Genomic DNA, 17,730 nt, shown 5'->3' with positions numbered 1-17,730 from the left:
TAGACTTCCAATATGGCAACTCAAAAAAAATGCTCTTCTTTTTCCATTGTTGAGTACCACCTCCTTCAACAGGTCCACCAGTGCGTAATCTTTTACCACTTCTTCCTATTTCTTCTCTTCGGCCAAAGGTGACATTAATATTCTCAACTTGTGAAAGGATTTCACTGCCAGATAATGTTCTTGGTGGACGCCTTGTTTCTTGACATCCATTAAATTGAACGGTGTTTAATCTAAACTTGTGTCTCTGGTCCAGAAAGCGACGATGACCCATAAAACAATACTTTTTGCTGTGATTGAGACGATGAGGGATGTTATCGAAGTTGCAAGATGGGCAAGCAAGTCCTGTGTATGTATTCCACCCAGAAAGAGTTCCTAACCCAGGAAAGTCACTAATTGTCCATAATAAAGCTGCGTGCAACTTAAACATTTCTTGTGTTAAAGCATCATATGCATCGCAACCCTCAAGCCATAACTCCTTTAACTCTTTTATTAGAGGTTGCAGATAAACATCTATGTTATTTCCTGGCATTTTCTTGCCAGAAATGATCATTGAAATTATGAATGATGTCGATTTCATACACGTCCATGGAGGAGTATTATACGAAATGAGAATGACAGGCCAAATACTATGATTCGCACTCAAAGTTCCATGTGGATTGAAGCCATCGGTAGCTAACGCAAGACGCACATTTCGTGGATCGGATGCAAAATTGGAGTGCTCCAAATCAAACTTTTTCCAGGCCTCAGAGTCTCTTGGATGTCTCATTGCGTTATCCTTATTCTCAGCTATAGCATGCCATCGCATATCAGCAGCAGTCTTTGAAGAGTAGAACAATCTTTTCAATCGAGATTTTAAAGGAAAGTAACGTAGAACTTTTGCCGGATGCTTCTTCTTTTTGTTACCAATAATACTCGATGCCTCAGCTGCACCTTCTTTCTTATATGTCTTCCATCTAGACCTATTACAGACCTTGCATGTCTCCCTGTTTTCATCTTCGCCCCAATACAACATGCAATTGTTTGGACAAGCATGTATCTTCGTGCAATCCAAACTGAGTTTAGAAATGATCTTTTTTGCATCATAAAAAGAACTTGGAATCCTCGCATATTCGAATGCGTCACTCAAGAGTTCTAAAATCATCTTCATAGACTTGTCGGTCATACCACAGAGGGATTTGATATGGAACAACTTCAATAGAAAAGATAACTTCGAGTATCTTGTACACCCTTCGTATAATGGTTCTTCTCCATCCTTAAGTAGCTCGCTAAACCCTTTCGCTTCAAGTGTTTCAGAAGTTTCACTAGGCATCAATCTTTCACCACCACCATCACTGACTTCATTTACTATTACGGGTGATCCTTGTCGATTGTTCTCACCAACTCTTAGTCCTTCACTGATCAACTTTCGAATTGAATCAACCTCGACCAATGGATGCTGCTCATCGGCCAGAGGATTTTGTATTACATCCGCAAAACTACTACTTGAGACGTTGCTAGTTTCTCCTATCGAGCGCTCTCCGTGATAAAACCAAAATGTATATCCTATTGGAAATTGTGTACAAATCAAATGATCATACACCTCGTCTCTTGTTAGCCACTTCTTAAAAGCACAAGCACTACATGGACATATGATTGTGCCGTCGGCAGAATGATGCGCAAAAGCAAACTCAATAAATCTTGAAACACCTTGTGCATACTCAAGAGAATTCTGTGGTCTCTTAATCCACGATTTATCCATAACTTCCATAGCTTAACGTGTTTTTTTCTAGTTTATAACCATGTCACTATTTAGTAACAACTACAAAAATATTTTTTCTAGGAAAATAAAGTCTAATTTACCAACCATAATGAAAGAGATACTACTTACTTGTTCTTACAAAAAATCAGCACAAATAAGATAGAATAAGTAGGTTTGTTACTTCCAAAGAAATAGCCTTGACTGCCAAAAAAAAAAAAAATAGCATCAGAATTAGAATTAAAAAAATAAATGAACATGGATGAAAGCTAGTGTTTGGAACACTCTCAAATTGAACTCAATGGTTTATGTTTATTGGTGGCCTACATTATTAAATTACTCATGGACTCATAACTTTTCAACACAAGTACAGATATATCTTTTATAGATATCTTCATAACTTAAATCTATGTTTCTATGCGCTTTACTATTAACCATAGCTTTTTATTTATGAACTAATTAAAACTAACAACCACATCAACTACTCTACTACTATACTCACTAGTTTCTAGCACCTATCAGCATGATGACCAAATAAGGAAGAAATTTATATAAAAAAATTTATGGTACTAACAATCGAATTAAACTAGCTGATTCAATTTAATTAGAATTAAGTCATAAATAAATTACTAAAAATTTAAATTTCTAATAAATTAGTCTTTAATAAAAATACTAATAAAATATTTAAAATAATAAATATGAACAAATTAAACTAAATTAAGAGTTTTTATCCTAATTACATCAGCTAATTTAAATTATTGTGTTTATCTCTATTTTTAAAAAAAAAATTATTGATATTTTTTTAAGAATTAATTTGTCCGAACTGTAAATTTTAAAAAATTTATTTCTCACTTTACTCATATAGTTAATCTCAAAATGTTTAATTTATTTGGGTCAAGTAAAAAAAAATATTGCAGACATCAGCAGTAAATCAGTAAAATAAATTAAAACAGTTAAACTTGTTAAACCGGTCTAATTTTTTTTATTAGACAATTAGTTTTAATTAAAAACTTGAAAAATACATTAGAAAGTAGTCAAAATATCACAATACAGAGAGAATAGAGACGCATACTTGGATATACTCGTTGATACATCATGTACAATGTGCAAGTACATCCAAAGAGAGAATTTATATTATCAAAAGTTCAATTCATGCTTGTCCACTTTCGCATGCATTCAAATGCAAATTGCAAAAATTATCTTTAGTGAATATAGTCAAACAAACACATGGTTTCAACACATTAATCAATACAAATTAAACTATACAAGGGTCAAAACACACAATTCATTAAAAAAAATAAATAAAGATGAACACCGGTGAAATATATATAGAGAATTACTAACTGATATAGCTCATGTACTATTACTTAAACCCCAACCACTTTGTTTTTTATTTCTTTTTCTTTTCTTTGCTTGTCTTTTCTTTTTAGAGCATTAATGATAAAGATAAATGCAATTACAGATAGTATCTGCATGCAACTTCTTCCTTTGAACACAATTCATCACATATTTATGTTGTGTGACAATACACATTGATGCCACCATAACAACTTGTTCATACAAATTGTCATATTCACACTGTTGATGATATTTTTTCTTATCAATGATTTCAAAAAGGTAATGACAAGGCAATAATTGAACAAAATATCAAATAAAAAGGGCCAATTTTTTAACAATTTAAGTTCATCCTTGTTAAACCACTGATGATCACAATATTTGTAGTCCTTGTCAAACCATCAAACCACGAAGATTTCATTTTTTTTTTCTTTTCTCTTTTCATCTGAATTATTAGAAATAAAAAATTGCAAGCTCAACCTCAACTAATTTAATTTGAGTTAAGTCCTTAACATTGATTTCTTGGAAGAAATTCTTGTAAGACGTTGCTTTCTTTGTTACATTATTTAGTACTTAGAATCCATTTGGTAAAAGCAACATTTCTTTAACAATAACCAGCTTTTAGTTACAACCTTAAACCTCAAAAAAAGATTTATACTTCATACAAATATTTATGGTGAATTCTACCCAACCCTCTCTAAAATAACATGTAGGTTATCCTTCATGATGTGTCACACTTTAATTGGTTACTATCTTAACTATAGTTAGATTATTTTGTAATTTATTATTTTAGATGGGTAATTGTTAATTTCTTAAAATATTAAAATTCTATCCCATAAGCAGGGCTGACTTAGTTGATCTACTGTATCTCACGCAATCTCTTTTTACAGTGCATCATTTTTTAACGAGTCGTTGAATTCTCATGGCTTGTAACTTTCCCGACTTCATTGCTATCTCATGTCCTCTTTGCCGTTGATCACTCTTTACCAACATAATTAATGGTTAGTTCGGTTATTAAATTTTTTTATTAAAAATAATATATGGAATATATATTCATATGTAAAATATAATATAATAAAATAAATCTGTTCAGAGTACTTAAAAATATAATTAAAATCAGGAATATACAAATATAATAATAAAATTTGTACTCTAAACAAGTAAATATATCTTTTATCATATATAAATTATTTAAAAAATATAAATTGTTAAAATTAATAACACAAATTTAAAATGATAAAATTCAACTTTCTTACAAGTATTTTTATAGTATTTTATTCTTTTAATTTTTAATTTATTAATATTTTATTATTTAATTAATGATTAAACAAATTATTTTCATGAGAAATCATTTTTTGTATAATCTTAAAGAAGAGACTAATATAACAGTTTAAAAATTAATGTAAAAATGATATTTTAAATAAAAAATAGTTAATATTAAAATTTTTAAATACAAAAATAAATTGTATAAATATTCATGATATAAATATGAAATATATGTTTAAAATAAATAAAGAAGACAAAAATAATTATTTATTTTTCATGAGTACTCCCATTTTATCTGTTTTATTTATTTTATGCATATATTTATATTTATCTTTTAAATATTTATACAAATTATTTTTGTATTTAAAAATTTTAATATTAAATATTTTTATTTAAAATTTTATTTTTACGTTATTTTTTAAATTATTATATTGGTCTCTTCTCTAAGATAATACAAAAAATATTTTTTTATAAAAATAATTTGTTTAATCATTAATTAAATAATAAAGTACTAATAAATTGTAAATTAAAAAAATAAAAATATTATAAAAAATATAGTAAAAAAATTAGATTTTATTATTTTAAATTTGTATTATTAATTTTAATAATATATTTATTTTTTAAATAATTTATGTATGATAAAAAATATGTTTACTTAGTTAGAGTACAAATTTTATTATTATTATATTTATATGTTCATGATTTTAAATATACTTTTAAGTATTTTGAATAGATTTATTTTATTATATTATATTTAATATAAATATATATTCCATCATGTAAGTAAATAAAGATATATTTTTTTAATAAAAAAATTTAATAATTGAACTAACCATTAATAATGTTGACGTTGGTAAGGAGTGATTGTAGGTCATGGCCAAAAAAAGGGATTGAATGAGAGGAGTAGAGGACAAGAGATAGAAATGAAGTCAGCGCTGGCTATACTGGAAAGAACGGAGAAGTTACGAGCCATGAGAATTCAATGACCGTTAAGGAATGATGTACTGTAAAAAGAGATTGCGTGAGAACGTGCTTCAATTAACGGGGTAGAATTTTAATATTTTAAAAAATTATACAATTATCCATCTAAAATAATAAATTACAAAATAACCAAACTATAGTTAAGATAATGACCAATTAAAGTGTGACACATCATGAAGGGTAACTTACATGTTATTTTAGAGGGAATTAGGTAGAATTTACCAATATTTATACTTATAAACTATTTTGCAACGTTAAAATCTATTTTTTTACTTACCAAACTAATAGATTGTTTCAAAAAATTGTTTATAGAGATTATAAAGCATGCTCTAGGTGCATTAGTGACAAGGGGTTCATTAGTCCTAATCTTTCCATCCAATTTTTTCAATTTTAGCAACACGACAATTTGACTTCATCTTATGGATTTTGACTCAAAAACATATTTGAGACAAATACAAAGAAGGACACAGGCTCAATGACTTGCTCAATTTCTCAACTGTCACAGGTTCACTTAAGATTTGAGAATAAAGTACAAATGATCCTAAACATATAAACACACATAAACTGCACTACATCTCTTTGAGTAAGTATCTATATAAGAAGATATATATAAAAAGTCTGTATTAACATGAGAGTGATGAGGATAAATTTGCTAACCTTGTTTAATAATCCTTGCTTCAGCTTTTGCGCAGAACTCTCTCCATTCATCAATTAGAAAAAAATTGGCTCATCGTCTTCTTCCTCTTCATGTAGCTCCACATGCTCCAGCTCTTGTGAACTCCTGAAACGAACAGAAAAGGCATCAGAATAAAATCACCGTTCAAATGTAATGTAATCACAAGCTTATTTGTTTTGTGAAACAGTGTATGAATGACTTATAGGAGCTTGCAAATTTGAGGGAGGAAAAATAGCCCCACAGCAGCTGTTCTACATACTCGTGAGATACAAAATTGAAGTTGGAATTGGAGCAAGAACACAATAAATTGCCAAACATTCAGCTAAAATATCAGAGTCTATATTCAGCACTTCAGTATTTATTAGATTTTGGCGCATTTTGGGAGTGTAAACTAAATAATTGCTAACTATCATGTTCTTTCTTTCAATTACAGAGGAACAGAAAACAGAGCTGGTAACTCTTACCTTTTTCTACTTCACTCTGTCTCTCCTCTGCTACCCAATTTCTAACCTTACTCTCTCCCTTTCTGTTATTAGTGTCCCCTCACATGTGTCACAAACTCCACAACAAACACAGAAGTATATGCTCATGTTACTAGCATTGTTGCCCTTACACAATTTCAATTCATTATTTTTTGGATCATTCTTGCAACAAAATATTATATTTTCATATCTGACATCACTCTATCTTAATGTATGAGAAATTACAGAATTAATCAACATTTTTCAATCAAAAGCTTATGTGCGTAAGAAAAATAGAGAGGGAACAAAATTCTAATAGAGAAAGAGACAGAGTAACCTTAAATTGAAGAAATTTGCGCTTTCAAGAGAGAAATTCGTGCGTTCAGAGTGATGAACAAGAAGGAGAAACAACTAGAGAATAAGATAATAGGTTATCAGTGATAGTTAACTAGAAGAAGCATAAAATGGAATCAGAAAAAAACAAAGAAAAACACAATGACCTTACCAGGGACAGGAACAATGCGTATGTTTTGCTAAGCACCGATTCGTTGCGATTTTCTAATTGCATGAAGATTTTCTTTTCACTGCACTTGGGGTTCTGGGCGCGCTAGGTTTGGGAAGAATGAAAAAATTGGGGTAATGGCAAGTAGTAGTGGGTAGTGGAGCTAGCGAGAAGTGCGAAGGAAAGAGAAATTAGGCGGTCTGAGCAAGTAATGGCGCGAATTCATAGACCGCCGTGGAAAGAGCGTGATGGCCGCCACTGGATTTGTGCTTCAGAGGCGGGTGGGTTTCACCGCTGGTATGTGAAAGCAGGGATTGAAGCGACGGCGGTTCTATTTGACCGCTTCCCCCAAATGGTCGTCTAAATTAGGTTTTGTTGTAGTGTTTAGGTAAGGTGAGGATACGATAATTCTATTTTAATTTTATTAAATTTGAGTTTTGAGTATTAAATTGAATATATATGTGTTATGAATGTGTATTAGGTTGAAAATAAATAATTGGAGCTTAAAATTGTGAATATTGGAACTTGGAGGAAGCAGAGCTTAGAGTTTATTGAATTTTGAGGGGCTGCCTTGGTTTTAAATAAATTGCTTTGGTCGTTACGTGGAAATTGGCCGAGGTATGGTTTAAGTTTCTTGCATTTTATATATAATGTTCTATGAAAACTTAGGCTAGATGACCATAGGATAAGTTGGAACGCAAGTGTATATATAATGTTTACTAATTTGATTGGTGATTATATGTGATTTGATTTGGTGATTGGAGTATATGATTATTATATGATTGGTAGGAGGATATATTGTTGAATTACTGAATATATGGTTACAAGTATAATACAGAAAAGCTTGGTGGTTTTGATGAAAAAGAAATGGTGTAATGTTATGGAATGGAGGTTGATGAAATGACGCAGAATTTATTGAGTATTGATGTTGGCATTTGAGTTGGTATTATTGATAGGATTGGGAAAGAATGGAATGGAATTATTGAATGAAAATGAGGTTTGAAATTGTTTGCAAAATTTTGGTTTTGGGCTGAACTTTGGCGGGCTATTACTTGACTTCTAGAATCCCAAATTAATTATAACTTGTTTTAAATAAAAATTGGGTTCGTGAAGTTTATGCCGTTCGAAGAATGGAAGAAAAATGATTTAAAGCGATTGAGTTATGGCCGTCGAAAAAATTGGTAAAGAATATGTGGATATGCAGGTGGTTCCCTGATTGTTCAGCTCTCTGTTAATTTCTTTTTTTTTTTGAAGAACGCATGTCCATGCGTACGCGTGGCATAAAATTTTGGTGATGCATACGCGACTATTCCCATGCACACGTGTAAGGCAAACAAGCATGTCCACGCGTACGCGTGACCCACGCGCACGCGTGACATGAAGTTTTCACCCACGCGCACGGATGACAAGGGACGCAAGCGCAAGCTGCACTTTCACACTCCCACGCGTACGCGTAGCACCAGTTCCAGCAAACATGATTTTTGAGGTTTTAAAACCTATTTCAAACTTCTAAACCTCTATTTTCTTTCCTTTGGTCATAAATAATAGTGTTAAACTTGATAATTAGATGAAGTTAGGAAACGAGGGTAACTTGAAGGTGAAGTAAACTTGAAAAGTGGTGAGTTGATTATGAAATGTTACGAGTAATCATATATGATGCTTGGCTGGATATTCAAATGAATGATTATGTATATATGATACTTGGCTTGGATGATTAAATGATTTGAGATACGAGATTCCCTGGGTAAAGTACCGTGGCTTGTCACCCCGTGTACCAGGTTGAAAACTCGATACTTTGTGTGACCCTACGACGTAAGGGTGACCGGGCACTATAAATTCTCAGGAATGTTATCCCCATTGAGCAATATTGATTATTTGAGAAAAGCTATGCATAGACTCTTGGGGATGCACGTCGAGGGACAGTCTAAGGTTTTTGGACTTGTCGGGTTGGCTGGATAACCGACAGATGAGCTTCATCAGCCATAAGACAGGCATGCATCATATGCATACTACTTGAATTACTTGTTTGTGCATTAACTAGGTGTGCCTAAGTGTAATTGCCATGTTAAATGATTATTTGTTACCTGCAGTACTTGTAAGCTTTTTGTACTTGTCTTTATCTGATTATTTGTTTATGAAATGCTGATTGAGATTGAGGTATGGAGGAATGGTAGTATGAGACTTAGATTTAAAGTTAAGTTAGGTTTAGACACTCTTAGAAAACCACCTTTTATAGCTTCTGTTTAATACTTTAAGCTCTATAATCAGAGTGTCGGCGTTCTAGGATTGCCTCTGGCATTTCCATGACCTTATATATTATATGTGTGACACCTTTACTATACTGAGAACCTCCGGTTCTCATTCCATACTATGTTGTTGTTTTTCAGATGCAGGTTGAGAGGTATCTCGTTAGGCGTCTGGACCCCTGAGGCGAAGTGGTTACTGGGTTATTTTGTTGTACAGTGATGTTTATATATATACTTAGCTTTCTCTCTGCATAACTTATTCTTTTTTATCCTCTTAGAGGTTTATGGAGAGACAGAATTTTGTTTATGTACATTTGGGTTTCGGATATATATATATATATATATATATATATATATATATATATATATATATATATATATATATATATATATGTATGTGTGTATATTCTGCGGCCAGTCTTGACTTTGCGGGCTGAGTCAGGAGCTCGTTATTTTGTATCTTTGATTCTCTGTTCCTGTTTTGGGTTACTTTACACTTAACAGCTGTAGCTTTCTTAGCACGCAAGTTACTCGTTTCTTGAGCGTTGCGCTTTTATTTTGCGATTTTTTGTTTCCTCTATTCTTCAAGGCTCCTAGCATATTATAATTCTTCTGATATTATATGTATACATTTTATTTTAGAAGTCTTAATGTCACACCACTTCTATTTTACGACTTAAGCGTAAAGTTCAGTGTGGTAGAGTGTTACACAAAGAGGGTTAAGTTGGTTAGAGAAATAAATATGGAAGACATGAATTAGGAGTAGAGTAACCGTGAGAGATATAATAAGATGGTCTTTGATGCAGTTGGGGTTCAAGCTACAGAAAGTGTCAAGGAAGAGCCTAACCCAGCTGCGGCTAGATTTTATCACCTTTAGGGCTCTCTTCACCTCGGTGATCAACCCTGCATATCCGCAGGACGTAGATTTGTATTAATAGGTCCATAGTCTAACTCAAAACCTGCAGGATCATGGTCATTAGCGGTCACCAGTTCCATTTAGTTGAAGAGAGATATAACGAACTCCTTACATGTATGGCAGAGATTAAATGTGTTCGAGATGAGGAGACAAAGTCTTTGAAGTAGGATCTCAGGTAGAAATTGGAGTAGATAGAATGCATGTGGCAGCAGATAGCTAGCACAGACACCGACACTCACAAGGTCGCCAAATCAGCACCGACAATAAAATTATCAAGAGGAGGATGGAAAAACGATTATGAGAACCCATAGATTTTATGAGTTTCTTTTGTGTAGTTTGACATTAATATTTTTTTTTATTAATGAGATTACTTTATTATGTTTTTAGCGGTTGTTATTTCGGATTATGTTATAATTTTTTATTTTAATGTTAGTTATCATAATATTATTTAGTTTTTATTAGTTTATAGTTATAATAATTACAGTTAAAAAATATTAAATAAAAATTAGTTTTTTATAAAAATAATATTGTCATAGGATTTTGCGTCAAATAAATTTGACGGTATTATTTAGTTTTTTAACTTATTTTATTAAATAATATTATTCCAACGGTAATTAGAGCGCCAAAAAATTAAAATAACGATAAAATTATCGTAAGATTTTTTTCGATAGTAATCACAAATAAAAATATTCATTCTAAAAATGATTACTATTATAAAATTCTCGCAGCAATTAACATCAACTTTGGTAAATAGTTATCGAAGACTTTTATATTGTTAGATTCATTCTGACAGTAATATTATTATCATCAAATTTTTTAAGAATTTTACCGGTAAATTTGATGATTTTAAACGTTTTTTGCACTGTGATCTTCAATAATTTTTTGTGCTGCAGAAGTATAAAGAAATAGAAGCAATAATGTATAAGGTACATTTTTTTTAATTAGATTTGTGAGAATTTGATTAAACTTAGTTAAAAAAATTATTTGTACATATATTCATCGCCAAGAATTAAAATAAGTTAATTAATTAAATGCGTAATTTTCATTTTAATTAGGTTTGGTTTGATAAATTTTTTTGAAGAGGTATTTGTACTTTTTAAAAGTATAAACATCTCATTTTATATTTGATAAATTAAAAAGTTTAAATACTTATGTTTGTGACTTTTAAAAATTAAAAGTGTTTTTAAAAATATCTAAGAAGGAGCTTTTTAAAATTGGCTTGTGCTTATCAAAATTTTAAAAAAATTAATATTACCTTCTATAATAATAAATATTTAAAATTATCCTCATTAATTATTAAAAACTGTTTTACGAACTACAATTATAATACTTAAACTTATTAAAAGTTATCTTTAATTTAATTTTATCAAACGTAAATATGGCAGCTTTTCAAAAATTACCTATTAAAAAATAGTTTTTATAACCTACTTTCAAAAAATAAAAATTTTATCAAACTAAGCCTTAATCATTTTCAAAAGACAAGTGAGCATTTTGTAGTAGTTAATAAGCTAGTAGCCTTCTCATGTATATGTATCTCACGTAAAAAAGACTAATATAATATCCATTTAATTAATAATTGTTACACTAATATAAAAAAACATGTCATTTAATTAATCATATGTATAAGAATTTTGTTATGTATATACTAAAATCAGTTATTAAAATATAAAATATATATTAAAATATAAATATATATTAAAAATAAATTAAATTATACATATATTTATATATAAATATATTGGTAATTAATTTTAGTGATTAATTTTAATATACAAATAATATTTTTGTATATATAAATATATTAAAACCTAAAAGATAAATATACACTGAATATAAGTTAAATAATACATATAATATTTATATATAAATATATTATGGCTGAATTAGTAACCGATTTTTATTGTGTGTACAATGCCAATAAGTCAATAACTAAGCAATCGAAGTGGGCTTCCATTTTTTATTGATAATAAATTATTATTAGTTCAATGCCAATTACACTGCTTTATATAGGGGAAAAAATACAGTAAGGGCATAGTACAAAACTGCACATTGGTTGATTCTGAGAATCTTTAACAGTATTTATTAATTTGAGTCTAATAAGAAATAACTAGCTATGGCCTTAGTTACTTCACATTTTTTGGCGATAACGTAACAATAATATATGAAAAATTATTACAGCAACATCATATATATATATATACGTTTTGGTCTAGATGGATATATGCATTGAGATGGATAATTAAGAGTACGCATTTATCTTTTTAATTATTCTTATAACTTTTAAATGAATAAAATTTTAAATACATAAATATGTGCACCGTGGAACACATGCTTGATGCTTTGATTATTCTACTTTCAATACTCCTCTCATCTTTTATTTATCTTTCTTTCTTATTTCCATTTTTACATAATACTTTATTAATTTATGAAATTCAAAATGAATTTTTTTTGAAGATATTATTATAATGAAAATATTCTGATAAAAATACTTAAAACATCTTTTTTTTTTAAATATTTGTTGTTAATTAAAATTTAATACATATATAACTAATTAAATTATATTATTTTTGTCAAAATTAGATAAGATAAATTGATTTGGTCAAAAAATTGATAAATTAAACCTTAAATTGATTTAAATTAATATTTTTTTATAGAAAATAACTACAATAACTTTATTATAGAAAATAACTAAAATATTTTTATTATATATACTTTTTAATTTTAAAAATTCTAAATTCTAACCCAATAACAACACAAAGAAAAAAAAAGGGTTAGAATCTAGAATTTTTAATATATATATAAGAATATTTTAGTCATTTTTTAATAAAAATATTGTAATTATTTTTTATAAAAAAATATTAATTTAGACCGATTTAAGATATAATTTATTAATTTTTTAGTTAAATCAATTTATCTGATCTAATTTTAATAAAAATAACATAATTTAATTAATTATAGATATTAAATTTTAATTACTTAAAAATATTTTTAAAAGAAGACGTTTTAAGCGTCTTTATCTAAGTGAGTCCATTATTATAAATAAAAGGCAAGGGTTTGAGTGTAAATTAAAGTCCTAAGAAATAAAGAAAGCATCTAAGAATTATGCACGAAAGGTTGTGATTACCCGCTCCACAATAATCATAATAATCCCCACCACATATCACATGGAACAGAATAAAGAATATATAATTTTATTAATTATCTCTTAGCTTTCTACACCCTTTTGCAATTGGTAGGTAATGCTATAATAATAAAGCATTTCATCCAAAATAATTAGAGAGTTATCTTCTTTTTCTTTTACATAGTATAATAATGTAATCAAAGAAAAGAAACTAGAAAGTTAAAAAGACTAAGAAAGATCATCTAATATACATTTGTTAGGGAAAATATAGCTTTTTATTTCCTTAAATTCAATGTTCGAAGTAGAAGATTTGCAAATAAAAAAAAGCTTTAATTTAACATATTTGTCAATTCATAGTGTGTTATATAAAGGAAGCATAATCATTCTGTCTTCCACTCTTGTCTACCCTCTAGAATGATAACATAGGTGTGTTTTAATTAAACCATAGGCTTTGTTCTAATTTATATGTTATCTTTGATCGATCTTTTTTATGTCACAAGTCACAACAGTACTGTTGCCTCAATGAATTGAAGCCAGTTACTTCTAATTCACCATCACTGCTTATTAATGGATTACCACAATGTTAGGGCGACAAAAAATATTTTGGCACTGCATATAAATAGGACCTAGTTGTAAAATTGCACATTCAAGTGTCTTAACCATACCTAATTAAATTAATTACAACAACAACTAAGGAACATTGAACATGCATGTGAAACTCCATTAATTGCTTTGTCCTTTGTTGACAACAGAATGATAAATATATATTCTATGGCTACCCTTGCTCATAGTCATGTTCAGCATTTACGAATGAACATATATATACAACAGTGTTGATGATTGAAGCACCCTATTTTTCTTTAAAAAATTATGATAATGATTAGCATTATATTCCAAGACAAAAACATTTTCCCGAGTTAAATAATGAAGATGAAGATTAATATAGAAAAGGACATTGTACATCAACAATGTTACAAATGCTGAATATAACAACATATAATTGTTTGTACTATGTAGCAAATAAAATATGAGAAAAGCATCTAATATATAGGTAAATCTAAATCTAAATTTCATAAATAATGAGTTTAATAACCAAGTGAAAGAATATAAGATGAGAAGACATCATATCAATCTCAAAACCTTAAGATAATAAGTTAATGGATCTCTCATCTTATAAATTTTTCATTTTTTTGCTTTCTTTGATGTAGCTAGGACTAATTTCATACACTTCTCACACTTACAACATTAACAGAACACACATGGCAGATCATATAATGGAAAGAACACATTATTTTCTGATTTGATTATATGAATTAAAAATAGTGATGAAGATATAGGTGAATTATGCCCTATTTAATAAGATAACGCGAGATCCATAGCAGGGAAGAACATAATTTGTTGTTACAAAATTTGGACGGATATAAACATTTTTCACTTTTTATCTTCATTATTCTTTCAAAGCATGCATATTTTGTTTTTGCATCTCTTGTATCTCCGATGTCTTATAAAAAGACAATAATTAAATACTACCTAAAATAAGATATTGCCACCATATCAAACATGGTGACAAGGTTCCAACATGAAGCAAGAAAATATAATTATATACGGTGCACATTCACGTTCTCCTTAGAATAGGGGGTGCCCCATGTGATAACCATATGATCAAATTCATTTTTGTCATTTTGTTTGGCACTACATACTACAAATAAAGAATAGTAGTATCATATTAGTCTTTGATTATCTATGTCTATTTCAGACGTGTGACCCTCTCATTTCTATCCTTTCTCATCTCTTCTGCAATATAATCAAGCTGCCTCCTTCCTTTGATGCAAGCATGGGTCTTATTGAACTTCATATGATTATATTTGTAGCTAAGGCACACTAGTTTTATGTATGAAAAATGTTAGTTTTTAATATTTTTTTACTTTTCTTTTATATTTAAATTAGTCAATTTTCACATTTTATGCTAAAAATATTGACTTCTTAATATTTTTTTAGAATTTAATTTTAATATATTATTAATGTAAAATATTTTATATAATTATCTAATTATTATTTATATAATTAATATAAAAGAGTTATATATTTTACTAGGTAGTATTATGTAATTAGATGTGTATGTATTAAAATTAATTTTTTTTTCTTATGCATTATACCCATCAGGTTTCAATGATAATTGGTCAACTAAGATATGGATATGGATATATTGCTCTTAAAAATAAAAAAAATATTAAATACCGTTTAAAAATGGTGGAAAATATTGTTTTCCTATAAAATTATTAGTTGAGAACTATCAGAAATAATTTAACATATTTAATTAAATGATTATGGTACAAGTACATAAAAATTAGTTATCAAAGTCAAAATCAGTCACTAATATAAAATACATATTAAAATATAAATATTAAAAATAAATTAAATTATATATATATTTATATATAAATATATTAATAATTGATGATATAGGAATAACATTTTTATTAACTAAATAATTATCTAATAAATTTTAACTATCAATTTCATAGGAAAACAAATATAAAATGTATATAACCTCTATATAATTTCTTCATTCATATTTGAATTAAGTGAATTGTATGGTATCTGTTACTTAGTGTTTAATTTATTTTTTATAACAAATTTTAAATATTTAAAAATTATATATTTTTTATATTTTTAAATTAAATATTAATTTTTTATTTTTTTTAATAAATTAAAGATATTTTTTAAACACCCCTCTTGAATTATTATCACCAATCAATCTTTTAACTTTTTTTTCTACATTACACCTAACATTTTTCCATGGATATAAAAGCGAAATCTGAACAATGAAATGATATGCACCTCTTCCCACTCCCACTCAGGTCACTCTCTCGTCAAACACAAACAACATAACATAACATGACGTGTCCAGCCTCGCCGGAGCTCGATCTCGACAACCTCAAAGCACTCAAAATTCTAGGCAGAGGCGCCATGGGCACCGTCTTCCTCGTCCAACACACAACCACCGCCACCTATCTTGCTCTCAAGGTGGTCGACAAGTCCTCTGTCGACGCAAAGCCAGACTCCGACCGCCGTGCCCGCTGGGAAACCCAAGTGCTGTCCCGCCTCTCCCACCCCTTCCTCCCTTCCCTCCTCGGCACCTTCGAAACAGACCACTTGCTTGGCTGGGCCGTCCCTTACTGCCCCGGCGGCGACCTCAACGTCCTCCGCCACCGCCAAGTGGACCGCGTCTTCTCCCCCGCCGTCATCCGCTTCTACGTGGCCGAGATCCTCTGCGCTCTCGACCACCTCCACTCCATGGGAATCGCCTACCGCGACCTCAAACCTGAAAACGTCCTCATCCAACAAACCGGCCACGTCACCCTAACTGATTTCGACCTCTCACGCAACCTCACTCTTCCAAAACCGAAAACGGTTCTCATAACTGAACCCAAGGCCTCTAACAGAAAACATGACACGTGTCACCACCAGAGCCAAAAAGGACTGAAGAAGCCTAAGTCCGCGCGAGTCAGTCCTGTTAGTCGCCGCAGACCGAGTTTTTCCGCCGGAGAAAGGTCGAACTCCTTCGTCGGTACGGAGGAGTACGTGGCTCCGGAGGTGGTTCGCGGCGATGGTCACGAGTTCGCCGTCGATTGGTGGGCCCTAGGGGTGCTGACGTACGAGATGCTGTACGGAAGGACGCCGTTTAAGGGGAAGAACAGAAAGGAGACGTTTCGGAACGTGTTGATGAAGAAGCCTGAGTTCATCGGGAAGCAGACGGTGTTGACGGATTTGATCTCGCGGTTGCTGGAGAAGGAACCTTCTAGAAGGTTGGGTTCCGTACGTGGAGCCGGTGAGATCAAGGACCATGCGTTTTTCAGAGGTCTCAAGTGGGACCTCCTGACGGCGGAGGTGGTCATGAGGCCGCCGTTTATTCCATCCAGAGATGATGAAGCCCACTTCACGGAGAAACTGACTGGTGGCGGTGCCGCTGGCGGAGTGGACGTAAGGGATTACTTCCAGAGGTTGAAGGCTCCGCAGTCACCTTCTTGCGAGCTTCACCGGAAGAATGTTTCGTGGGGAGAATTCTGATTTCTGAGTGGTGGTGGCGCGTCATAGATAGGGGTAGTTAATAGTTATTCTTTTTTAAATCTGTAAATCTCAAATCTCTGTATATAGAAAGGAAAATAACGTAACGGGGGAAACGTGAAAAACGGCGTTGCAAAATTATTACTCATATAGTAAGTAGTAACAGTATATAATACAATTTGAGACAACTTGGAAATGTTGTCTTTTCTATGGTATATGTTCGGTAGTCGGGTTCCGGACAGGTCGGGGAAAGGACGCCTTAGCTTGGGCCGCACCGCTCGCGGGTTGTCGAGTAGCCGGGCACTGGAGCACTTGGTCGTGGGGAGATGTTGAGGGGGGTGTCACCTGCAAAGACACTCCGACGCTCAAGTCAGCAATGTGCAGGCAAGCAGAATGATAGGGGAGAGAATGTGACGTACCTCG

At 30.9% G+C, this 17,730-nt stretch overlaps 1 protein-coding gene across 1 annotated transcript; it reads left to right on the top strand.

Annotated features, from left to right (window-relative positions):
- Positions 1-16,093: 16,093 nt before the first annotated feature.
- On the top strand, positions 16,094-17,517 carry LOC130943979 (serine/threonine-protein kinase UCNL-like). Its single transcript, XM_057872093.1, has one exon. It carries the CDS (start codon positions 16,138-16,140, stop codon positions 17,308-17,310), a length of 1,173 nt encoding a protein of 390 aa, XP_057728076.1. The 5' UTR covers positions 16,094-16,137; the 3' UTR covers positions 17,311-17,517.
- Positions 17,518-17,730: the final 213 nt, after the last annotated feature.

This window comes from Arachis stenosperma, chromosome 8, assembly GCF_014773155.1.
Source record: "Arachis stenosperma cultivar V10309 chromosome 8, arast.V10309.gnm1.PFL2, whole genome shotgun sequence".
NCBI lineage: Eukaryota > Viridiplantae > Streptophyta > Magnoliopsida > Fabales > Fabaceae > Arachis > Arachis stenosperma.
Note: the sequence above shows the minus strand (reverse complement) of the source record. Positions and strands in the feature narration are given on the sequence as shown.

Excerpts from the sequence above, each read along its gene's own strand:
- LOC130943979 (XM_057872093.1), top strand. The coding sequence starts at position 16,138 with ATGACGTGTCCAGCCTCGCCGGAGCTCGATCTCGACAACCTCAAAGCA.